The sequence below is a fragment of the Aotus nancymaae genome, unplaced genomic scaffold (genome assembly GCF_030222135.1).
Source record: "Aotus nancymaae isolate 86718 unplaced genomic scaffold, 86718_ANA_hifiasm-v0.15.2.pri h1tg000002l, whole genome shotgun sequence".
NCBI classification, from domain to species: Eukaryota; Metazoa; Chordata; class Mammalia; order Primates; family Aotidae; genus Aotus; species Aotus nancymaae.
Genome location: NW_026988413.1, coordinates 55,106,591 through 55,132,721, shown reverse-complemented (window position 1 = coordinate 55,132,721; position 26,131 = coordinate 55,106,591). Strand labels below are relative to the sequence as shown.

The following is a 26,131-nucleotide window of genomic DNA, read 5'->3' as shown; positions in this document are numbered from 1 at the left end:
TAGTCTGTGTGTCTGTTTTTATAGACAGACTCAGATTTGCATGCTGGAAGCTAATACTGCAGCAAAGAAAGTACGAGAAACAGTGCTTGAACTAAGTCAGAGGCAGTGGGGATGGAGAGAAGGCAGACAGGCAGTTATAAGAGATGCTTAGACTCTACCAATGACTATTAAATTTCTCACACTGGCTTCTTTCTATTCTAGTATAGTATTTAGTAATAGATTTTTTGGCTAGAAATAGCTGAAACTAGATAGCCTTATAACACATACAATTAAAATTAACATGGAACTGGCATGCCAATATTCAATTACAATTTTCTTTTTGCAATTCAATTTGAAAAGAATCTGTATGCTATAAGTAATTTAAGCTCCATTATTACTGTGATAATAGTAATAGATAACACTCCTCTAGGAAACTATGCTGTAATATAGCAGAGATAATATACAGTACATTAGAAACTAAATGACACTTTATTTGAGATAGAGTCTCGCTCTGTCACCCAGGCTGGAGTGCAGTGGTGCAATCTCAGCTCAATCTCTGCCTCCTGGGTTCAAGCAATTCTCCTGCCTCAGCCTCCTGAGTAGTTGGGACTATAGGTGCGCACTGCCACACCCAGCTAATTTTTGTATTTTTAGTAGAGTCGGGGTTTCACTGTGTCGGTCAGGATAGTCTTGGTCTCCTGACCTTGTGATCCACCTGCCTCGGCCTCCCAAAATGCTAGGATTATAAGCATGAGCCACCACACCTGGCTGACACTTATTATTTTAAAATCTAGAGGCATTAACATCATCATCATATGATTTATGTTTTCTTAAAGAATGAATCCATAATACCAACCCATTGCTACTACCTTGAAATGATCTAGATTAAGAAGTATGATTTTCTGATAATTATGGATAACATGACCAATATTTACAATAGAAAAAATAATGTCGTAAATATAAAAACTGGCACTATTAAGTCAAGATGCTTTGTTGTCATTATCATCAGTGATTACTTGCTCAGCATCTGCCTATCCAGGCATATGAAGAATGGAAGGAGTCACAGACCCAGGCAGGAGGTGTAATATATAGAAAGGTCCTGAGGTAGGGATTTATTTGGCTTGTTTGAGGAGCTAAATGAAAGCAGTGGTGCTGGGGGAAAGAAAATGAGCAGAGCAGGGCCATGAGGTAGACCTAGAGTGGTAGGCAGGGGTTTAATTAATAGTAAATGTTCTTTCAAATTTTGGTCATAGCTAGGTGTGGTGGCACTTGCCTAAAGTCCTGGCTATTCAGAAGGCTGAAGCAGGAGTATCACTTGAGCCCAGGAGTTCGAGGCTGCAGTAAGCTTTGATGGTGCCACTGCATTCTAGCCTGGGGGACAGAGTGAGGCCCTGTGTCTAAAAAATTTTTCTTTCTTTAATTTTCATCTTTCCCTTATTTAATTTCTTAGTTTTATTAGACACTGTTATTATTCCCATTACACTCCACACTTGACTGCAACACCTGGTTCTCTTACAATCTTTTTGACCTTCTTTTCTTCAGTCTCCTACGTGGATTCATCTTCTTTCCACTTCTTAAACACTGGTGTTCTGCTAGGTTCTTCCTGGGAGTATATTTCTCCTCATGCCCCTATACTCTCCCTGAGGATCTTGGCCACATTTACACTTTCATGAGAATGACTCCCGCATCTGCAGGTCCAGTAACCATCTCTCTCCCAATCTTTTGGCCTGAATATCCCACAGATTCTAAATCAGTCTGATAAAACTAAAACCACCTTTCCCTCAAAACCTGTTACTTCTCTTATATCACCTATCTTTTTAGAGGTAAGGCCTCCATCTGCCCAAAGTCAGATTTTAAAAAAAATTTTTTAAAGTTTTTTTTTTTTTAAGACAGGGTCTCACTTTGTCACCCAGGGTGGAGTACAGTGGTACAATCTCGGCTCACTGCAGCCTTGATCTGGGCTCGAATGATTCTCCCACCTCAGCCCCCAAGGTAGCTGGGACTACAAGCACATGCCACCACATCTGGCTAATTTTTTTTTCTGTATTTTTGTAGAGATGGGGTTTCGTCATGTTAGCCAAGCTGGTCTTGAACTCCTGAGCTCAACTGATCTGCCCACCTCGGCCTACCAAAATGCTAGGATTACAGGTGTAAGCCACCATGCCTGGCCAATTTTAAAATTTTTTATTCCAAAGCCAGAATTTTTAAGTCAATTCTTATCCTCCCATCCCTCCACCCAGGTCCTCATTTTCCACAATAATCAATCAACAAGTTCTTTCGGTTTTAGCTACTAAACATTCTTTAGTATGTCCTTTCCATGCTTGTTCTAGCCTCTGACCTAGCTCAAGAAGTCTTCATCTCTTCAACTTATAAAATATCTCCTACTTGCCTCCCTGCCCCCAGTCCTTCTCCTCTTCAGTCTATCACCCAGAGAACATCCCATATAATCTACCTAAAATGGAAGGCTGACTATGACTGTGACTTCCCTACACATCATCCACTGGTTCAAGTCCAATCTCCTTGGCATTGCATGAAATTCCCACCATGACATCTCTTCCTATATTCTAGCAGGAATAAGCTACATCAAGTCCCTTGAACAAGGATACATTCACATGCTTCTGTGTTGAACAGGCTGAATTAAGGGATCCTTTCCCCTGCTCACCTCTATCACTATGCCTGCCCCAACACATCTAAATTACCCACACTCAACCTTCCAAACTGGGCTGCAGGAAACAGGTCTTACTCGCATTTGGTAAACCTAGAGCCTAGCATTTTTTTCCCTTCATTCAATGAGTATTGATCAAGTACCTACCACTTCCCAGAGTTCTGGGAAAACAGCAGTGAACAAAACAAAGTTTCAGTCCTCATGGATCTGATATTCTAGTGAGAGGACTCCAGGAGGTTGCCTACATAACAGGCACTCGAGATCCTGTACTTAGGGTAAAAAATTTTGAAAATCAAGCAAATGAAAGAGTCTTCTTAAACCACTGTCTAAGCACACTGTCTGGGATACTGCTCTGACTCACTTTTCCTTTAAACAACAAATATGGCGGTGACTAAGGCAACTTAAGTAACAGACTGAACTGCCCTCACCATGGATCCTGTGGTCTTTAGTAAAATGATAATCCGATTAACAAGCAGGAAACATTTTCCCCCATACGTGGAGATATAACCTCATATTCAAATAATTCTCTGAAGTAGGAAAGGAATGAATAATGGCCCATTTAAATGAACATTCTGAAAAGCTGTAGGAGAGTAAAGATTTCTGAAGATATCTTAAGATATTATCATATTACTAAGCTATTTCTCTCACTTAGAAACCCTATCCTGTTATATTAGAAGAGGCAAATTCACATCTTTCCTCTTTCCCTACAACTTTAATTCATGGATGATACAATAAATTATTCACTATTTTCCACAAAAGGAATAACTGAGAATAAGATTATTGTAAGAAACACAAATCTTGATATAACTGTGTTCTCTTTTTTGCTTCCCCCATTTAAGTTAGCTCTCTCCAATAAACACCTTTCTGGATTTCTAAATGTCTGCATTTTGGCCTTTGCTGATCAACCTCTTCACGAGTTTTCATGATTTTCAGAACACAATGTCCCTTTAGTCTCTCTAACCCCAAAGAGCTCTTCCATCTCTGAGGTGTGAATTTCAATTAGTGTCCTGAGTGACATCTCTTTAAAGCTGTCGTGCAGGTGACTCAAACTAAACATGTTCATTTTCCCAACCTGCAGCAAACCTGCTCCCTGGCTGTGTAAGCGACACAGCTTAGGAAGGCACACCATCCTTTATCCAGATGCTTAAGCCAGAAATCTGGTGCCATCCTTGATTTGATTCCTCTCTTCCTTAACCCTACATTCAGTCGAACTCTATCTCCTGCTGTTTCTTATTCCTCAGTGTCTCCCAAATGTGCTGACTTTGCTACATGCTTACTGCCATCTCCCTAATATAGACTTTTCACCTGGATGACTGCTTTATCATTAGTCACTATGCATCTATGATTCCCATGTCTGTCTAGCAGACAGAGTGACCTTTTCAGAATATAAATCTGACCATGTTACTGTTCTGACAACACTGAATGTCCTTCCATTGCCCGAAGAGCAGAGATCAAATTCCTTAATGTGGCCCTGGACCCTCAATGACCTGACCCCTGCCTATCTCTAAAACATCATCTCACCATACTCTTGCCAACAAGCCATACCCAAATGTGTTGGTTTCTTGATATCACACATTTTGCCTTTGTGCAGGCTGTTTCTTTGGCTCACAGAACACCCTTTCTTCTCTAGGAAAAGAATCTTTGAGCCAGGTTAGGTTTCCCTTCTCTGTTTCCCACACTCATCATACTTTATAACCACTTGCCTCATTCCTGTCTTCCCACTAGAACGTAAGTACTAGGAGGAGGAATCATGTCTGTTTTGTTCATTCCAGTATTCCCAGTGCTGAGCACAATGTAGTCAGAATAAATACTTGTTAACTAAATGAGTAGTGTGATTCTAACTGAAAATTCCCCATTAAGAATTTAGAATGAACATTAATTATTAGAAAACATGAGAAATTTCCCCCAAAATGGCATAACTGGTCACAACTGATCTTTGGTGGGTATCTGTAACATCCCAGAGTTTAAATCCTGAATGTTACGTCTGTAGTCAAATTTGCACTTCTTCAGACCTATAATCCAGGCTGGTGTTTAGCTGCCCAAGCTGACATCCGGGCTGACTCATATTAAAATATGACTGTTTGAGGTTAGCTTCCACAGCTGTTGTAGCACTGTAATTGTCAATCATTTGCCTTTTAGATCAGAGTTTAACTGACATGGAGGAAGAAAACAACAGAAGACTTACTTTTCAATCTTTTAGCAGAAAACAATTAGTATACTTTCCAATATGTGTCCATTTATAATTCTCTTAAATTACATATCTGCCTCAGAAGAAAATAAAAATGGAGACTAGAACTTGAGGCTATACTCCTAAGTTGTTTTTTATTTTCTTGAGACAGGATCTTGCTGTGTTGCCCAGGTTTCCCAGGCCAGAGTGCAGGAGTAAAATCATGGCTCACTGCAGCCTTGACCTCCCAGGCTCAAGCTATACTCCCACCTCTCAGCCTCCTGAGTAGCTGGGACTATAGGTGCACATCACCACACCCAGCTAATTTTTGTATGTTTTGTAGAGAATGGGGTTTCATGATGTTACCCAGGCTGGTCTCAAATTCTTGGGTTCAAGTGACCTGTCTGACTCAGCCTCCCAAAGTACTGGGATTACAGGCGTGAGCCATCATGCCTGGCCTATATTCCTAAGTTTTTAACTTGTCCTCTATGGATAAAATTTTAACATACAGTCTTTAAAAATAAAACCTGAGCTTTCCCCAAATGCTAAAAACTAAATAAACCATTTTAACCTTTACTCCATTCAGTCAGCAAATATTCCCCAGGCACTTCAGGCTTGTGGTAAGTGCTGTGGGGGAATTATATTTTGATGTGTTTTATAATGTGCTATGATTCTCTAGTTCTTGTCACTCTGTGACCCTTCAAACAACAGCTGGCCATTCTCTTCCTATGTGTCAGGAACAGGTTCTTACAAAAGAACACAGGAGGAAAATCCTGGGCCTTTAAATTTCAAAAGCCCAAGCCCTGAAAGACTTGGGGGATAACGTTTTTCAAAACCATAAAATCAGTTGGAACATTTTTTCCACCCCCAGATTAGGAAAAGAATCTATGTCAAAAGGAGAGGAGCAAATATGAGAAGAGGGGAGAGATGAGGTGGAGGGGAAGAAGAAGAGAAGGGAAAGGAGGAAAGGAGAGAGCAGGGGAAAAGAGGAAGGGAGGGGAGGGGAGAGCCAGAGGGAAGCAAATCGTGAGAAATTTACCATATGGGGGTCTGTTATAGACCTTCTCAGTCTCTATCCAGCTAGAGAGAAAGTTGGAACCCACAGGTAGGCTTAGGGACCTAAGTAGATGGGAACCCATTCCACCTTTCCCAATAGGGTTTATAAAAGCAATAAGATGGAGTGTTCCTGTGTCCGTCATTGTATCAGTTAAGAGTCAATGGGAAAAGCAGAAACAACCCTGAGCATTCAAAACTGAGGAGATTTAATTTTAATGGGGGAGTGGTTACATGGGTGGTAGAGAAACTGAGAAGCCAAATGGGACAGTGACAAAATCTAGAGACTAGCAGCAGTAGGAAGCCACTACTGTCCCTATGCTGGAAGGACAATGGGAAGATATGATGTTATTGAAGCCCAGTGACCAAGGTCATTCAGGGAAGCTGGAATCACAGCAGGCCTGTGGTTCACAGGGGAGTAGACCACTAAGGAAATGCAGCTGATGATGATGATGCAAAGAAAGGTAGAGGAAAACACTGGACTGTCCTTTCTACGGGCCCTTTAATCATTCACAAATGTCTCACAAGCACCAACCCTAACCTGGAATCTAGCTGACTGGTGTGAGTCACCCTCTAGCAGAGCAAGGGGAGGGTGAGTCATGGGTTTGGGGGCAAACACATCAGTGATGCGGGAGCAAGAAAATGTCTGCAGCAGGTGACTAGGACTGTGGACCTAAGACAGCCTCACAGGATCTCCATGACCCAGAAAGACCCAGAGGAACCCAGAGCAAAGCAGACATGACAGGGAAGCCTGAAGACTTGAAGGGGCCTTGGAGTCTGAACAAGAAAGAGACATGAAGGATCCACCTGGACAGGAAACTAAATACCAAATGGGCCCTCACACATCTCAGTGAATTCCAGGTGGACAGAAGATAGCATTGAGAAGACCAGACACTGACCCCACCATAATGAGATGACTCCATGTTACTGCTCCCTACTCACACTCTCATATCACACGTGAGTGATATGGAAGGGAAGAGGAGATCATTTAGCAGAATGGAGGCTGAAACTAAGTTCATTCATAAATAAAGGAAAGAACCTAGAACAATGAACAGATCTAGTCCTTCATTTAAAAGAGCCCACTGAATGTTGAGAAGGATGAACACATAACACAGATATCTGCAATGCAGTGAGAAATGAAGAGAAACAGTTCATGTTAAAGGACACACTGGGGCTGGAGATGCACATAGAGAAATTCCAGTGCTTGCCTGCAAGGTAGGGCCTCTCAGAGAAGGCCCTCACAGACAGGTGATATTTCATCTGAGTCTTCAGGGATGAATAGGGATTTAGCAAGAAGATGGAGGAGGGATCCTTACTTCCCATATGGTCTTCCTAGATTCCTCCCAATGCATGATTTTCAAGAGAAGTCCATATATTCTTTATATAACTATTGCCCATTTAATTCTTTCAGAAGCATGGCAATTCTCTCAGTTATCCTCCTTTTGATTAGTAAATGGGGCAGTCCCAGAGGGGTAAGATAGATGTGGCCTGAATTTCAACCCTGATGAATAGAATCAGCAGCTCCCTTTATGTCTCTTCCTTGTTCCTTCCTTGTTTAAGGAACTCATTTAAGGAAATGAGTTCTTTAAAATATATCCTTTTGTAGATTTGTTGAGGGCATTTCTAGACTTCAGTCTTGAATCAAAGACTTAGATCTCAAGGCATTCAGGTAGTCTTATAAAATGTGCAATCCATAAGAAAAATATAGTTAAGCCATCTAACATATTATTTCCACATTGACCAAACTTCTATAATGAAACAAATTTCAAATTATCCTGACATACTCTTATCTGTCATGACTTTCCTCAAAATACTATATTTTGTTATTTTTTAAACAGAGAAACATGACTACTGATTCAAAGAAACTTTTCTATCACCTTCTAGAAACAATAACCCTAAATTTAACTTTTATAATAGAATAAAAAATAAACATATCTTTGTTCTCTCCATTGTTTACAAAATAGCAATAATTGTATTACAGAAACAGTAAAAGTCATTGTACTGTTTTGAATTTTTTTTACCTCATTAGAGATATCTGTTCCAGAGAGATCTGTTGATACTAACGAAAAGATGTTTACAATATATGCAATTCCTTGGGCGGTCAAATGTTCACAATTTCGTAAACTCAAGTAATTTAAATTAGGGCAGCTGAAAGAAAGCAGCATGAATTAATTTTAGCTGTCAATCATATTGTCAGTAAGCAATTTCTTCGTATAAAAACTATCTTGGAAAAACAAATGGTATTGAAGCAAGGATTTTCTTTTACTCAAAAATTTTAAGACTCAAAGTAGAAAGTAATTTGGCATTATGAAGTTGGATGAAAAGGCAGTAGATTATTATATGACTCTCTTTCTGTAGTTTCATATTGCAATTTCTAACAAGGAAAAAAATATATCACATACATATCAAAAACTATCATGTAAGTACCACAATGAATGACCACTAAAAGTGCAAGTTAACTTCCCTACTTATCCCTTACAAGTCTGCTACAGGAACTGTACAAGACCTTTGACAAGAAGGGAGTCAAGAATAAACTAACCAGCCAGAACACCCCTTGGGAAATGCTAGAGTAAAGGTTTACTTAGAGATAATCTTGAAAAAGTACAGAGAAGTCACCCATATCTAGATAGTCGTTATTTCATGAATGACTCCATCTCAGATGTAATTTAAATATAATAATATAATATAAAAATTGGTTCAGTCTATGACTTTGATGTCTTTTATATAGTTTCACTGAATAATCAGTTTTTGGGCATCTCTGATGTTCCCCTAAATATCATGAAATCTCTGCTTTTAGGTGTCGCATCTCTCCTATTATCAAATATACAATTACTAATGATACAATGTAAAAGACTGTTTTATCATACTGCTCAGATAGTTTCATAACAGAGACATCACTTAGCTGCACACAGTTGCTTAAATTTAGTTCTCTTATCCTTACGCTTGCAGGACCATCAAGAAATTGCTTTAGTCCCACATCACCAATTCTGTAGGGAAGAGAGAAAAATTTTACATGTGATTCTATATATAAACATATATAATAATATTAAAGTAATAGCTACCATACCCAATATATTTCCAAAATAGCAAGGTAATATCTATATACTGGTATTTTGTCAACATTTTGAAACCCAATTTTATTATGTAAATTTTAACGTAATAAAAAAGTATAAATGAGAGGAATGGGAGAAGTATTAATTAAAATGTTATTTATGTTCCTTTGTTCATAATTTTTAATAAGACAGATGGCCCTCAAGGTCTTTTTCTCTTGGGTTAAAATGTAATCAAGTTAACTAATTCCTGATACCATTGCCTGCAAAAGAAAAAGACCAAAACTTAGGAGAATGAGAACCAAGACTACCAGTCAAACTATTGCCAGAATTTTGGAGGAATTTTCACTAACTACAAGGTGAATCTGCTGGACAGGAAACTGAACATGAGGCCTTTGGCTTCTTTCCTTCTGAATCAGAGAAAACCTGATGCTGGATTACCTTGACTTCAGCCTTCTCACACTATCCTAATCAGAAACTTTCTCTGTGTGTCAGTGCCATACCCCTACCATGTCAATCCTGCTTTATAAATGGCTGGATGTCCTTTTGGCCATCAGTTCCCTGTCTTTTGTTGGGATCTTCATTTCTAATTCCATTTGAGAACCACCAGATCTTTCTAAGAGGCATTTCAGAAAATAAAGCAGGACAGGAGTTTGCACCAATGCATTTCTAAGAGGCGGTTTTCATGACAGCTCTACAGGTAGACAAACAGATGAGAAGAGCACTGGGAGCAGAACATGCTGATTGCTGACATCCTTTACACCCTTCATTGGTTCAGATTTGCAAAGAACTGAGCAGTAAGGCAAAAGATGATATCCTGTTTCAGCTGAAAGAGCCATAGTAGGTGGATGCCTGCTGTGCCCATCAACCCATCTCCCACCTATAAGAGGGGGAGTGTGCCAGCACCTGGGAAAGCAATTAACGGGGTGTGTATGCGTGCACGCGTGCGCACACAGAAATTAATATTATAGTCAAAAAAGGATTAAAAGTCAATGGAAAAGATTATTGAGATAATGATCCAAATTAATTGGTTAATGAAGTTAGGAAGTGCCAAACCTGGGTGTGTATCAAAAGTGTCCATGTTGTTTTTTTTTTTTAATACACAAGCTAGGGTTCCATCCCTAAAGATTCAGACTCAACAGCTCTGTATGGGCCTTAAGCATCTATAGTTTTATTCAGCTCCTCAGGTGATTCTGATACCCAAAGATTTTCACTTTTAAATCCTTTCAAATACGTATTTTTAATTTATCTTTTTGTTGCTGATTCTTGAGTTAATTGCTTTGTAGTGAGAGAATACAATTTGTTGATAAAAATAGTTTGAAGGTTGTCGGAACTTGCTTTTAAACTTTGTCTATGGTTGATTTTTTAAAGGATTGATGTGTGTTTGAGAAAAGTGTATATTCTTTAATGCTCCAACTTACCATTTTAGGTCTGACTCTTACATATACATTTTAAAATCTTAAAACTCTGATACTAAGCTTTATCTTTTTACCCTATGTTATACTTTTTCATCTTCCCTCTGTTGTCATTTCTTCAAAATGATCTTCCAGCTCTATAATTCCCTGAGTTCTAAACTGCTGATCAGCAATCCATTGTTTATTTGAATAACTATATTACATCATTTGCTTCTAAAAGTTAGGTTTTTTTCCCCAGATAAATCTAATTGTTTTATCATGTTTGGTTGTCTGCTCATATTTCTGATTCCATTTTTTATTTCTTCAAACATTTCATACATGGTTACTTAACATTCTATGTCTGACAATTCTTATATCTGAATTACCTGATGGTCAAATGTATTTTGCTGTATAAATGATACAGACCTTCAAATTGGATCTTTCTGAGTTTACAAGTAGACAGAGCTTTGAAAGTACAATCAGAGATATGTGGTGCACCAATGAAAACCATCGATGTAATATGAGAGCACTTTTCAACTAAAGCCTTCAGAAGAAAAAATGATTAAATTAATCAAGTGTTCAGAACAAGTTTAGCAAGGTAATAAAGTCATTTTTTCCTTCAATATATTAGAAACAGACATGTTAACTATTAATTTTCCTAATGTTAATACACTTACATTTGAATAATGTGGAGAAATCAGAATTAAATCATGTATTAAGAGTATGGGAAAACATGAGAAATTGACTACTGAAAAAAATTACTACATTTGGCAGCTTAACATGAAGAACTAAACTCAAAGTTTGTGCTTAGGCTATAACATCACTAAAATAATCCTAACTGTGAAATAAGGTGCCTTAGGATATTTAAGGATTAAAATGTTTTCAAGAGTATGTGGGTGTGTGAAAACTTTTAAATGATTGTATTACCATTAAAAAAATAACTAAAATGAAAAGTCCATTCATATTTTTCAGTAATTCAAGCCATTAGAACATATATCCATCTTATAGGACAGAAAAGAAAATGTACTTTCCAACTACCTACTTTTACATAGTTGTCCGTCAGAGTTGGCATGTCATTAATGGTAAGATGAAGAATTCCAGTGCAGCTGTTTGCAATGTACCTGAAGCCTTGGACTGAAATCTGAATTGCACAGAGTAGAAAATAATGAGATAATACATTAGCATGATAAAAACCCAAGGCAGTAATAACCAAAGATATGTCATAAATATATAACTGTGTTTTAAAATTTTAAAATTAACCATGAAATATGGCAGACGCAAGAGGGAAAGAATCTAGTCTTGATTACTTTATTTTTTAATATTTTATCGAGGTAAAATTTATATAACAAAAAATAAGTCACTTAACCCAGGCACAGTGGTGTATGCCTGTAGTCTCAGCAACTTGGGATGCTGAGACAACAGGATCGCCTCAGCCAGGAGTTCAAGGCCAGCCTGGGCAACACAGCAAGACCCTGTTTCTTTAAAAAAAAACTTTTAATTTAAAAAAACAACCACTTATATAAGTTATTTAATTATTCATAATGTTGTGTAACCAGCACTTACCTATATGTAGTTCCAAAACATTTTCATCACCCAAAAGGAAACCCTGTATCCATGAAGCAATTGCTGCCTATACTCCTTTCCTCCTGGCCCCTGACATCATTAATCTGTGTTTTGTCTCTCTAAATTTACCTATTCTGAATATTTGATATAAATGGAATTATATAATATGTGGCCTTTTGTTCCTGGCTTCTTTCACTTAGTGTAATGTTTTTGAGGTTCCTCCACATTGTACCATGTATGAACACCTCAATCCTTTTTATGAATAATATCCTACTCAGTGGAAAAACCACATTTTGAAAATCAGTTAATCTGTTAATGAATATTTGGATTGTTTCCATCTTTTAGATATTTTGATTATGTATATCTATTTGTTTGAATATCAGGTTTCAATTCTTTTGGCTATTTAGGGGTAGAATTGCTGGGTCATATGGTGATTCTATGCTTAACTTTTTAAGGAACCACCAAAATGTTTTCTACAGTGGCTGCACTATTTTACATACCCACCAGCAATCTATAAGGGTTCCAATTTCTCCACATCACCAACACTTCTTTCCCATTGTAACAAATTTCCCTGTGGGCTTGAAGTGGTACCTCATTTGCATCCCCTTAATGAATAATGATATGAGTATCTTTTCATGTACTTGCTAGCCATTTGTATATATTCTTTGGGGAAGTGTCTATTGAAGTTATTTGCCTGTTTTTTTTTAGTTGTGTTGTTTGTCTTTTTGTTGTTGAATTGTAAGAATTCTTCATATATTCTGGATACCAAGTCCTTATTAGATGTATGATTTGAAATTATCTTCCATTCTGTAGGTTGTCTTCTCATTTTTAAAATAATGTGCTTTGATACATAAACACTTTTAAGTTTGATGAAGTTCAGTTTATCTATTTTTGCTTGTCGTTCATGCTTTTGGTGTCATATTTAAGAATGTATTGCCAAATCCAAGGTCATGAAGATTCAACCCCTATTTTTTCTTCAAAAGAGTTTAATTATTTTGGCTTTTATATTTAGGTTATTGGCCATTTGTGTTAATTTTTATATATAGTATGAGGTAGGGGCCCAACTTCACCTTTTTTATGTAGATATACAGTTGGCCCAGCACCAATTGTTGAAGAGAGTATTCTTTTCCTCACTGAATGGTCTCCGCACCCTTTTCAAAAATCAATTGGCCATAAATGTATAGATTTATTTCTCAACTCTCAATTCTATTCCATTGTTCTATATGTCTATCCTTCTGCCAGTGCCATATTGTTTCAATTACTGTAGCTTTGTAGTACCAATTTCTTTTCAACTATCATTATCCATGTTAATGGAAAGAGCAGTGGCAGAGAGTGGTCAAAATAATGACTGATTCAAAGATCAAAATATTTGCCCATGATGAATTACCTTACGATAACTTGTTATTTAGGCTGCATTTCCTGTAACAAACAGACATGGATGGGAAATCAGATTATGTTCAGACTCAGTAGAGGGAAACTGAGATGCTACCCAAGAGCAGACAGAAGGGGAACTCCTTTGGAGGGTCATCTACATAAGAGCATGACAGGGAGAATGAGGAGCAGCAGCTACAATGGACCTCTAGGGAGATCTTTGGAGACTTCATGTGTGCCACCTCTCACTAAAGGTGACTTCCAAGATTCTGTCATCAGAGCCTCCACCTATTCAAAAAGGACTAACCAAAAGTTAGGGAACTGAGTGGCATATCCCCAGACAACCAGAGCTCAACTGAAATGTCACTTCCATAGGAAGTGTCCTTGACCCTTAGATTAGACCAGTTTCTTGTTATATACTTACATCACCATGTAATTATCATAACTACAATTATATTCATTTTATAATTGATTAGTTATTAAATGAATCCCCTGTATACAATTCCCAGCATGGTGCCTATAACATCAACTGATGAGATAATTGAGTAATATTATTACATGAATAAATGGAAGAATGTATGAATGACTTCTGAGAACCATGTCTATTCAGTAGGTTCCCCTTCCCAGCAGAGACTAATAATATGAGCACCCAGACAAAAGCCAAGGGAATTTTTGTAGCTATTGAAATAAAGAGTAAAGAAAAAAAAGCTAAGGGAAGCCCTTGAAACCAGGGACTGAGCATGCAGGCCTGATTTGCTACAGAAACCAGGTCTTTGGGTAAGATTACATTTTGACAATTTTTCTACATTTCTACTATTTTTCTATTGTGCTACAGAGGCCAGGCCTTTGGGTGAGATTATACTTGGACAATTTTTATAAATAGCCTTTGGGAAATATGTTTCTAAAGCCTGAATGTAGTATCTAATTTATGGCAATTCATATGATGGAGTGCAATACAGTTACAAGTTAATGTTTCAAGAGAATAACTGAGCTCATGATATAATTTAAAAGAAAAAGTTGATCATATAAGGCTTTGCTACACAAAATGTGGTCCATAGACCAGCAGCATAGGTATTACATGGGAGCTTGTTCAAAATACAGAATCTTAGCCCACCACCACTGACTTAGAGGCTGCACTTGAATAAGACAAGTTGTTCACACACAGATGATTCACACACAGACATGACAGTTTGAAAAGTGCTAATCGAGAGGAAATGAGTAAAAAGAAAGTATATCAGTCAGGGTTCTCCAGAGAAACAGAACCAATAGGATATACTTACATTCAAGTGTATATGCATATACACACACACGCACACGCAAATATATATATATATATAAAAATATGGAGAGAGAAAGAGACAGAGAGAAAGATGTATTTTAAGGAATTGCCCATGTGATTGTCAGGCTGGCAAATCTGAAATTGGTATAGCAGGCTGGTAGGCTAGAAACTCAAAATTTCTACATTGCAAGTCTTGCGGCAGAATGCCTCCTCTTCAGGAGACCTCAGTCTTTGTTCTTAAGATCTTCAACTTACTGAAGTTCATACACGTTACAGAGGGTAGTCCACTTTACCAAAAGACTACTGATTTAAATGTTTATCACATCTTAAAAATAAAAATACAACAAAGCTTTGCAACAACATTTAGACTGGTGTTTGACCAAACAACTGGGCACTATAGCCTAGCCAAGGTGATATAAAATTAACCATCACAGAAGGAAATACACCAAATGCTAATAGTGATTATCTCTGAAGAGTAGACAGTTTTCAGATTTTCTACAGTGACAGTGTATAATTAGAAAAAAAAAAAGAGAGAGAGAAACAGAAAAAGGCATCTTTGGGGAAAAGGTAGCATAAGGAAGCCCTTGGACAGTTTTTGAATCATCTCCTACCACAGACCTCTCCTTGCAGGGAAATACTAACTAATAAATAGTCCATAACTCTTTATTTCAGGTTATAACTCTTCCTGCAATCCATGTATGTCTTATTGTCCTTCAAAGATATGCTCAGGGACTCTTTTTTGAATTTCCTATGGTGTTGGACAACTATGAGGGGATGAATGAATTAAATTTAGGAGTAAGATAAAGTCTGGGAAAGGGTGCAGAGTTTGGCAACAGACAATATAGAAAAGGATTCCAGGTGGAAGGTAAGCACAAATGGAGGCAAAGCAGTGGGAGTGCTGGTCTTGGCTGAAGTGGCAGGATCACTCTTGGGATGAATAAGATTCTTGAGTGAAATTTTTATAAGTACTCCCAGAGAAAAGTCCAGGGGAGATGAATGAGCTTTCTAAAACGTCAACAGCAGAGGAGAGAAGAATGCTGGGTTTGGAGTCAGCTGAGCTGGGTTTGAGTCTGACTCTGCCTCTTTCTTGCTTATAACAAAACGCAGCTCAACCTCTTGACTCTTAGTTTCCTCATCTGGAAAATGAGCCTACTTTAGGAAATTCTTGAGAAAACAAAATGAGGCAATGCATATAAAAGTGATTAGTTAGCATAATGTCTGGCATGTAATATTGGTACCACTTTTCCTGTTACTGTTCTTCCAGGCACATTTTGCTTCCACAGAAAAGAATCAAGAAGCAGGGGTAGGGGTCATTGAGAGCTCATTGTAGTGCAGCCCTCATACTGCAAACATAAAGAAATAGGATTCAGAGAAGTCGTGTGATTGGAGAACAGGTTCTTTATCTATTCCTCACAACGTGGCCCCAGTGCTGAACACAGTGTCTCACACAGAGTGGGTACTCCAAAAATGTTGAATGAATGAATGAATGAATGGATTATCATGAGTCACATAGCTGTGGCAGAGCCAGGGCTAGAGCCCATCTCTTCCCATTATGACACACAACCCCAGATTTGAGAACTGTTGTTTTTGACGTCAATTCTAAATTTCCCCTTTATCCCAGACCTTAGTTCATAACCCTAACACAAGTATCTCTAATAATAGTTTCCATAAAACAAACAACCTTTTCTCTCTTGCTGTCTTTATAACATGTTCATGACAATATTTCCTGAACAAAGGGGAAAATGATAGCAAAAAGCAGCCATAGCTGGGTGATTCCTTACAACGCAGCTCAAAACTTGGTGCTATAAACCAATAAGATTAGTATCCAGAAAGTGGGGATGTGGGGTAGGGCTCTGAGAAGGGCTCTTTAGCTTTGTCCTGGCATGAAGTACTTAGTTTCCCACACAGTTTACATTAGAATATCCAAAAAGATGTTTGGCTAATATTTTATGACTCAAATATTCCTGCCAGAATCTTTTAGGCCAAGCAACTATTAGTTGTCCTTTCTCTTCACTGAAATGATGGAGATATAAGCCTGAAATTAAAAATTCCTCTCTAAAGGAAAAAGCAAAATATTTTATCAAGTTAAAATTCCAGGTCTCATCACAGCTGATATCTGTGCATTTTCTGTATAGGATTTTTACAATACCTGAGATCCTATTCCTGTTTGGTTGTAAAGTGATTTTGGCTTCCGGTTTGACACCAACTGGAGCCCTGCACCTTGCTGGTTAAGTCCCCACTGGTTGGGAAGTTAGGGAACTTGGCCTCACCAGTGGTGTTCCAATCTCAAGTTCCAGCAGACAGCTGCTGATGGGGGCAGAGGAGCTTTGGTGATCACAGAAAAATTCTCACCAGCTGCCTCTGGGTAGGCCTCAACCTATCATCATGAGAAGACAAACCTGTCTGTGAAGGAAATGAGTTGTCAGAGAGCCACACACTCACTAAAGACCAAAGTGTAAAGCACAAAGGACTAGCTCAGATCCCTCTTTGCTGCTCTAAGATAGTAAAAAGAAGGAAGAGGCTTAGCAACAGGGATGATAACATTGTACCAAGCTTCCACTACCCACGTCTCCTTTACAACAGTGCCTGTGAATCAGCTAGCTCAGCAACACAGAAAAGACATATATGCAGAACCAGACCCTCTAAGGCAGCCTGAAATATCCATCTGAGATAGACATGGCCCATGCTGTGTTCCTGTACCACCTCCAGCTGTTTCTCACATTCTCACAGCACTGTTTCCAATGACTAATAGGTAGTGTGATGACTTTAGTCATATTCATATATTCTTCATGTCCTCTTAGTGACCTCAAAGGAGGCTGACTTAGCAAGAAGAGTGAACTGTCAGAGAGAAAAACAAAGCTTTCCTCAAAACCATTATGGAACATTGTTTTATTGCATTCAAATGCACCACAAGCAACTTTAATAGCAACACTTCCCAGGGACTGTGCTACGAGGATTTGACAGCCTCCCAAATATCATGTCCTCTGTGGGGACAGGAAGAGAGGCCTGGTAATTTTTTTCTTGAGGTCCTGCTAACCTCTCTTTGGATGATCCTATGTTGTCCAGGTCTATGTATTGTTCATACCCATACCCATCTCTGCCGTCTAAAATCCTATCCATTCACTATGCACTTCTTCCTGGTTACCCTCCCTGAACACCCGAGGTAGACGTGCTTCTAATTCTTAGTCTAAGCACCAAAGCCTGTGGTCTACACTCTCTCTGCATTTTTTTTTTGAGACGGAGTTTCGCTCTTGTTACCCAGTCTGGAGTGCAATGGCGCGATCTCGGCTCACCGCAACCTCCGCCTCCTGGGTTCGGGCAATTCTCCTGCCTCAGCCTCCTGAGTAGCTGGGATTACAGGCGCGCGCCACCATGCCCAGCTAATTTTTTGTATTTTTAGCAGAGACGGGGTTTCACCATGTTGACCAGGATGGTATCGATCTCTTGACCTCGTGATCCACCCGCCTCGACCTCCCAAAGTGCTGGGATTACAGGTGTGAGCCACCGCGCCCGGCCCTCTCTGCATTTTATAACCTCTGCCTTACATGATAGTTTCCTCCACATACATCTAGTATCCCTGCCAAGGAGCGTGGACAGTATCTTAGCCATCACTGTATCCTTTACAGTACAGCGCAGTGCCTGGTGCAGAGTGTTTGTTAATAGACCAAGTAGCTGTTGATGAATTGTTTGTAGAATATAAATTAGAATTAGTAATCTCAAAGGGATGGCAGTTAATATGGTCAGTTGTTAAAGATTGCCAAATTTGTAAAAAAACACTAGAGAATCAAACATAAAAAAAAAAGTTTAATTTTCCAGTGTGAGTGAGGAAGTAGGACACAAGCTGAGTGAAGCCTACAGATGCCAGGAAGGCTTGCATGCTTGCCAACTCTGTGTGCATTTACTGCACAATGACTCAGAGTTGGGATCTGTCAGAAGCAGACTGATCCATCCTAAACTTCACCATTCTTGTCTAGAATACACTAACTGGTTCTTTTCCTCAACCAGTGGCCAAATTGCTCATAGTTTCCCTTGTATTATAATGGAGCTTTATCTCCTTAATTACTGAGAGAATCACAACCATAATACTTTCTTCTTACAACACTGTGATTCACAGGGCTACTTGATTTGTCTAGATTTATTGAACTAGTTGGTGGCTTTATAGCTACAGTTCTAACCACATGCTTCACCCAGGTCCAAGACCAAACTAGAGTTTTGTTAACAGTTCATGAAATTCTGTGTCACTTCACAAGATAGGGAGTAGAGAAGAAGAAACCAAAATAAGTATGTTTCTCAGAAAGAATAAAAATTTTTCAAACCCTTTTTTCAGGAATAGGAAATATGATCTTAGTCCCCTGAGACTCATCATTTTGTCATCTGATTCTTCAAGATCTAAAAATTGTTGCCAGATGTTTCATTTTTACCACTTAATATAATAAACATCCTATACATTTTGCCTACAAAGAGATTATATTAAGCTGTGGATATTGAACAATAGGTGTCTGTTACTTTTATTTAATTTTTAATTTTCACTATGAACATAACAGAGTTATGTTCCAATGAATAATTTTAAAAACCATTTAAATTTATATGTCCTATTTACAAGATATATAAAAATGTTTTCATAAATTCTACGATTTTTTTTCAATGCAGGTTGAAATGTGGTTCAGAAAGAACACAAAGCATTCCTCTAACAGGGAAACTGAGGCACAATAACTGACCCAGAAAAGCAGGAATTTCACTGGTTTTTTTTGACTCATGACTGTTTTTCCACTAGAACTATGCCTCATTAAATGATACTTAAGACCACATAACATTTTTCAATACAAAATGCAATAATTTTTTAACCATATGCAGTATATCACTTTATAGTTTCACAAATGATATTCTTATATTAAAAATCAAGATAGTACATACTCAAAATGTATCAGTTCCTCATTATTTTATCATATTATCATTATTTATGTTCTTAAGGATATTTATGTCTATCGTTTCTCTAGAATATTACATAATAATGTGCTACTACATAGCTCTTCCCAACTTCCTTTTCAGTGACCTCCTGTTGGTAGCTTAAAATAGGCCATGCATGGTGAGAGTATTTATACCATGGAATTCAGCCAACACTAAAAAGTCAGGCTTTTCCTGCCCTTTATCATTCCATAGAATAAAGGAAAATGGAATCAACCAAATATAAGTGCATTATGATTTTGAATTTAACTGTTTCCAATTCATTTTGATACATAATCTGTTCATTCACAACTGCTTTAGCTGGTAACAAAACTCTCACTGTTTCAATTAACGCTTATTGGTATACTCCCAAATCTATACCTTCACTCACAGCTCTCTTCAAAGGACCAAACTTCTACTTCCAAGTTGTTCTTGTCATTTATACCCAGACGTATCACAGGAAGCTCAAATTTGGCCTTTCTAAAATAAGATTCATTATTCTTTTTTCCCCAATCTTGCTCTTTTTTTGGTTACCTTGTTTGGTTACCATATAGAAACACAAAATTCTAAAGCTGAAAAAAAATCCTCAGAGATTATTTAGCTCAGCCTAGCCATTCTACAGGTGAAGGAACTGAGGCAGAAAAACCAAGTAACTCCAAGGTTGCATAACTGGTTAGTGGCATAACAAGAAATATATCCCAGGTCACCTAACTTCGGGAAAGAAAGAGAAGGAAAAGGAGATGAGGGGAGGAAATGGGGGAGGGGGAGAGAAAAGGGGGAGAGGAGAGAAGAGAGGCAGAGAAGAAAGAAAAAGAAAGAGAAAAAAGAAGGAAAGAAAGAAAGAAAAAGGAAAGAAAGAGACAAAGAAATTCCTCCCATTCTTGCTTTGCTTATGCAATCTCCATTCAATTTGGCTAGTACATTCATCCCTGGACATGCCTGTGTGGCTTTCTCCAACCTCCAACACAAACCCCAGGGGTGAACAAGTAAGACCTTCCATGATCTCTGCTTCTCTGAAAGGGGAAGGTTGGAATTTATGTAACCTAGAGAGAACTGAAATGACCTTGGAATCTTCCAGTTTGCACTTTGTACAGCCTACCTTTAAGTTTTGTGGGCTCTAGGGAGATTTAATGATACAAGAACTGATAAGCCGTTATTATTGCATTAAGTATTATAATCATTCAAACATTCCTAGAATAGTGTCCCTATTCATTTTTTGTTAATTTGTGTATAACAATTAAAATTTAATTAGTCAAAAAAGAGAGTGCACATGGTGACTCATGCCTGTAATCCCAGCACTTTGGGAGGCTGAGGTGAAAGGATCGCTTCAAGCTAGGAGTATGAGACCAGCCTTGTTTCCCAGCATGTCTGTGGTTGTTCCATGACTGGCTTCCTGCACAGGGCCATAACCCACTGCTGCACACAGCTGAAGATACATGAATCATGAATCTGTAGGGAAAGTGGCTACCCCATGATAATGTCAGTGGGAGAATCTCTGGAGTTACACGTAAACAGAGCAGAGGATAAAGGGAAACGAAAACCAGGAATCATAACCCTCTCAATTTGCACTTTCTCATGTACAAGTAAGAGAGCTTTAACCTCCACATTAAAACTCTTAGTCCTACTCATATTTTCCATTTTGAGACTCTGAGAGAAACATGAACATATTTTAAACAGGTCTGAAACGAACTGGGAACTAACGTGTATCTCCTTGGAGCATTTTAGCTGGTACATTTTATCCATTCATTCATGGGAATATTTAAGGAAAGACTTAGAGGAAATTTACCATACAGATATCTGCAGAAAGAAGATTCTAGACAGGTGGAACAGCCAGTGTGAAACCCTGCAGCGAGAGCCTGCTCATGTTTTTGAAGAATAGCAAATAAGCCAGTGTGGCTGGAACAGAGTTAGCAAGAACAGGAAATGCTGTCAAATGGGCAATCGGAGGATGAGGCAGATTTCTCAGGGCTTTGTAGGTCCTTCTAAGGCTTTTCTTTTATTAAATGAACAGGAAGGCTTGCCAGGTATTTAAGCACAGGAAGGATGTTGACTTGGGTTTTTAAAGGATGCCTCTAGATCCTGTGTTGAAAGTAGACTTGTAGGAGGCAGGGGCAAAAGCAGGAAGGCCAATTAGGAGGCTACTGCAACAACTAGGTGAGAGAGCTTGATAACGTGGACTGGGTGGTGGCTGTGGAGAGGGTGGTTGGATTCTGATTAGATTCTGCAGGAATAGTCAACTGCACTTCCTCACCGAGTGGGTATGGAGTAAGAGAAAAGAGTCAAGGGTAATGTCTTAGTTTGCTAGATTCGCTGTAATAAAGTACCACAAACTGGATGGCTTCAACAACAGAAATGTATTCTCTGGTTCTGGAGGCATGAAGTCTGAGATCAAGGTGTTGGCAGAGTTGGTTCCTCTGGGGGCTGTAAGAAGGCTCTGTTCCAGGCCTCTCTCCTTGGCTTGCAGATGGCCATTTCAGGTTCACATAGCTCCCTGTACACTTGTGTCTGTGTCCAAATATCCTCTTTCATAACGACAGCCATCATACTGGATTAGGGCCCACCCTTAATGGCCTCATCTTAACTAATTACACCTGCAATGACCCTATTTCCAAATATGGTCATGTTCTGACGTACTATTGGGTGTTAGGATTTTAATATATAAATGTTGAAATGGATTCCATCAATCCATGATAGATAGTGCCAAGATTTTTGGCCTAAGCAACTATAAAGATGGAGGTGCCATTAACTGAGATGGGGAGGGCTGTAGGCGGAGCAAGGAGCAGAATTTTTTTTTTTTTAAGATACAAGGGTCTAAATTTTGAGAAAACTCTGGCTTGGAGATACATAAATCATATATATGTGATATATATAAAAATATATATATTACATATATGTATGTGTATCTATATGAGCATATATAGTATATGTGTGTGTACACGTGATTATATACATGTATGAGTGCTATTATAGGTGATATAAAGCCATGAGACAAGATGAGATCATCAAGGGAGCTGGTGTAGCCTGAGAAGGGAAATAGATTAAGGACTGAACCCTGGGGCCCTCTATGCTTAAGGGATTGAGAAATGAGGAAGTAACTTAAAGAGGCACTTTTAGAAATACTATTAAAAGTAGGAAAAGAGAAAGATCTATAGCACAATATAATTTATAAGAACACAAGAATATATAGAAACTTAAGGAAACATGTAAAACAAATTAGAGGGGTTGCTTGTGTGGGGGGAGGGGAATAGAAATAAGAAATACGAATAAAAGGAAATAAAATTAAACAAGAGAGGGGTCTTATACAGACTGATTACAGAAGCTTGCCATGAACTGAAGAGTATAATTAAATCTGCTCTTGGTATCTGAGTTCCAAAATAAACAAAATAAATCCAATGTGAAATAAAATAGAAATCCCTGGTTACATTTTTTTCCCTTGAGTACTTTTTCTTCCCTGCACAATATTGCAGAGGAAACACAGTATTTTTAAACTTCTTAAGTTCTTTTAGTGAGAATAGTCACCATAGAAACTTATTGAGTTCTGACACTTTGATAAGAATATTTGAAAAAAGGGGAATTTAATGAAACCTAGTTACTGTGGAAGTGAATATAAGATGACTTAAATACTTATTGCTAGTTTCTGAGAAGGAATGAATACTTATCAGTACAAAAATCCACTCCAAGTTTGAATGCTGTTCTCCCACTCCTTTTGTAATATACTTTAATAATAGCATTGGTATAAAAATTAATTATGTGAGTAAAAATAGGGAGTAAGTATGGGGAGCCACAGCATCAGCTTTCCTGCAGAAACCACATCTCTAAGTTTTCTAAATCATAAAAATGTCATTAGGATTGGCACAACCAATTTAGAAAACTAACAATATCAACTAAAGCCAAACAAACACATCTGACAACCCAGCCACTCGACTCCTATACACACACACACACACACACACACACACACACACAAACACAAACACACACATGTGTATATATATCCATGGGTACATTGTGTGTATATATCCATGTATACATAAATACACTCACACACATATATCTAACAAAAATGTCTGCTGTGTTCACCAAAAGCAATGTACATGAATGTTCATAGCACTTTGTATACTTTTCTTTTTTTGAGACAGGGTCTCGCTCTGTCACCCAGGCTGCAGTGTAGTGGCGCGATCATGGTTCACTGCAGCCTCAGACTACAGGCACATGCCAACATGCCTACCTAATTTTTTTTATTATTTGATGGTATCTCCCTATATTTCTTATGCTGGTCTCAAACTCCTGGGTTTTGGTCCTCCCACCTCAGTCTCCCAAAGTGTGGGGATTACAGGCAATGAGCCATCGTGCCTGTCCACTTTTCTATATTATACTTTGACCAAACTTACCCCAAAAAAGTCATTAGGGAAGTTTCTTTGTTCATTAGGTCCCAATTGTCAGTGTCAGCAAAGTGGGAAGTAGATTTCATCTGGCATCTTGGGTGTTAAGGATTGCTCTGTGGTCAATAACAAACATGTGAAAGCAACAAATTCAGACACATTGTCGAATATGAGCATGTGAATAATGGCGCGAAACCTTCACAACTTTCTCTCTTGCATTTCAGTTATTTTCTTAAGGCTCTCCCTAAAGCACATCTGTAAATATTTTTATTTTTATTTATTTAATTTAATTTGTTTATTTTGAGACAGAGTCTCACTCTGTTGCCTAGGCTGGAGTGCAGTGGCGCATCTCAGCTCACTGCAACTTCCATCTCCCGGGTTCAAGCGATTCTCCTGCCTTAGCCTCCTGGGTAGCTGAGATTACAGGTGCGCACCACCACACTTGGCTAATTTTTGTATTTTTAGTAGAGACAGGGTTTCACCATGTTGGCCAGGCTGGTCTTGAACTCCTGACCTCAAGTGATCTGCCCACCAAAGTGCTGGAATTATAGGTGTGAGCCACCACACCCAGCTTGGAAGTATTCTTTTAAACCGCAAATGAAAGCTAAAGAGAAATTACAGCCTCACCAGAGTTTTATCAGCTTCTTTCTATTGCAATGACAAAGACCCAACATCAGCTAGCTTAGCTAGAATGGGAATTAATGGTGTCTTCAATTGAAAGTCCAGTTAAACAACATATCATCTCTCTTCAAACACATCATCTCTCTCTCAAAGGTTGGCTTCTTTGTGAAGATTTCATTCTCTCTCTCAACAAATTTCCTCTATCCTGCTGGAGAAGAGAACCATGAAGTGGCCTAGACCTATATGCTCCATGCCCTGCAACCTCCAGGGAGCACAGAATTTATTTTTCCCAATGTTAAGTATCTGGAAGATTCTGAATGGTTTCGTTAGGGTTACATGACCTTCCTGGGCAAATCTTAACCCCTGAAAATGGAATTTATAATTGGCTAGGCCTGGATCAAATGACCAGTAGCCATGGGAAAATACTAATACCAGTATAAAAGTACATTTATAAATTCTGATATTCATTAGAAAATCAGTCACATTAATTAAAGAACCTACAGTGCTTATCTAATCTCAAAAGAGGCTAGGCACAGTGGCTCAGGCCTGTAATCCCAGCACATTGGAAGGCCAAGATGGGTGGATCACCCGAGGTTGGGAGTTCGAGACCAGCCTAGTCAATAAAAATACAAAAATTAGCTGGGCGTGGTGGCACACGCCTGTAATTCCAGCTACTCAGGAGGCTGAGGCAGGAGAATCACTTGAATCCAGGAGGCGGAGGTTGCAGTGAGCCGAAATCGCAACCACTGCACTCCAGCCTGGGTGACAGAGTGAGACTCCATCTCAAAAAAATAAAATAAAACAATAAAATAATCCCAAAAGAATGCAGAATACTTGTAAAATCTATGTAGCTGATTTTCACTTTTTATTGCAGCTCTCCATCATCATTTATTTTTTCTAAGACGTATAGGTAAAATTCTTTCACAGTATATTTTTCCTGGTTTTGGACAACAGCAGCTGGCACAAAGTTTTGTCCTTGACATATTTTGTTTATGCTAATCCAGAGCTTCTAAAGGACAGGGAGGCTGTCTTTTTTTTTTCATCACAGTGCCCAGTATGCATCAGGCACTCAAAAAACACCAGCAAAAAGCATTTAGGTGTAAGCTCCTATTCTCAAGGCTTTTTGCTTTATTGGGACCTTTTTTCTTGGTCACACATATTAACATATAACTTCCTAATACAACATTCCAAATTTATGAAAAGAAAATAGATTCTAGTTTCCAAAAGAGAACCTCTTAGAGGTGAAAACCTTAAAAATCTATGAATTGTCCATTTTCCTTTTATGAAACCATTTTTGTACTATACCCAGAGCTGGGGAGGTAGACAGAGCCTCCTCAAAAGACTTAATAAGTCACTTAGAAGCCGTAACATTCAAACTTCACAGGTTCTTCATGAAGCTACGGCAGCAATTACTAACATATCTGTGCTTCACGACAAACACATTTCTTACTCGCAGTGGGCCTAAAGCGGCTCAGTTTCAAACTTCACAACTTCTAGTGCCTGAAAAGTGCCTGACACTTAGAGGTAAATACTATTGAATTATTAAATGAACAGATGGAAATGAAAAAGGGATGAATGAAAGAAACTAACATTCTTTTGCATGATGATGTGAAATACTAACTGCATTGTGTTTTGAGGCTTACAAATTAAGAAGTAATTAGGA

At 38.4% G+C, this 26,131-nt stretch overlaps 1 protein-coding gene across 1 annotated transcript in view; it reads right to left on the bottom strand.

Moving 5' to 3' along the window:
- Window positions 1–26,131, bottom strand: part of FBXL13 (F-box and leucine rich repeat protein 13) — a 221,782-nt gene that overhangs the window by 99,085 nt on the left and 96,566 nt on the right. Inside the window, exons 10-13 of the mRNA XM_064383138.1 lie at window positions 11,351–11,449; window positions 10,695–10,852; window positions 8,732–8,851; window positions 7,886–8,012 (exon numbers count right to left, since the gene is read on the bottom strand). Of these exons, the coding sequence (XP_064239208.1) occupies window positions 7,886–8,012; window positions 8,732–8,851; window positions 10,695–10,852; window positions 11,351–11,449 (504 nt within the window). The remainder of the gene's footprint in view (window positions 1–7,885; window positions 8,013–8,731; window positions 8,852–10,694; window positions 10,853–11,350; window positions 11,450–26,131) is intronic.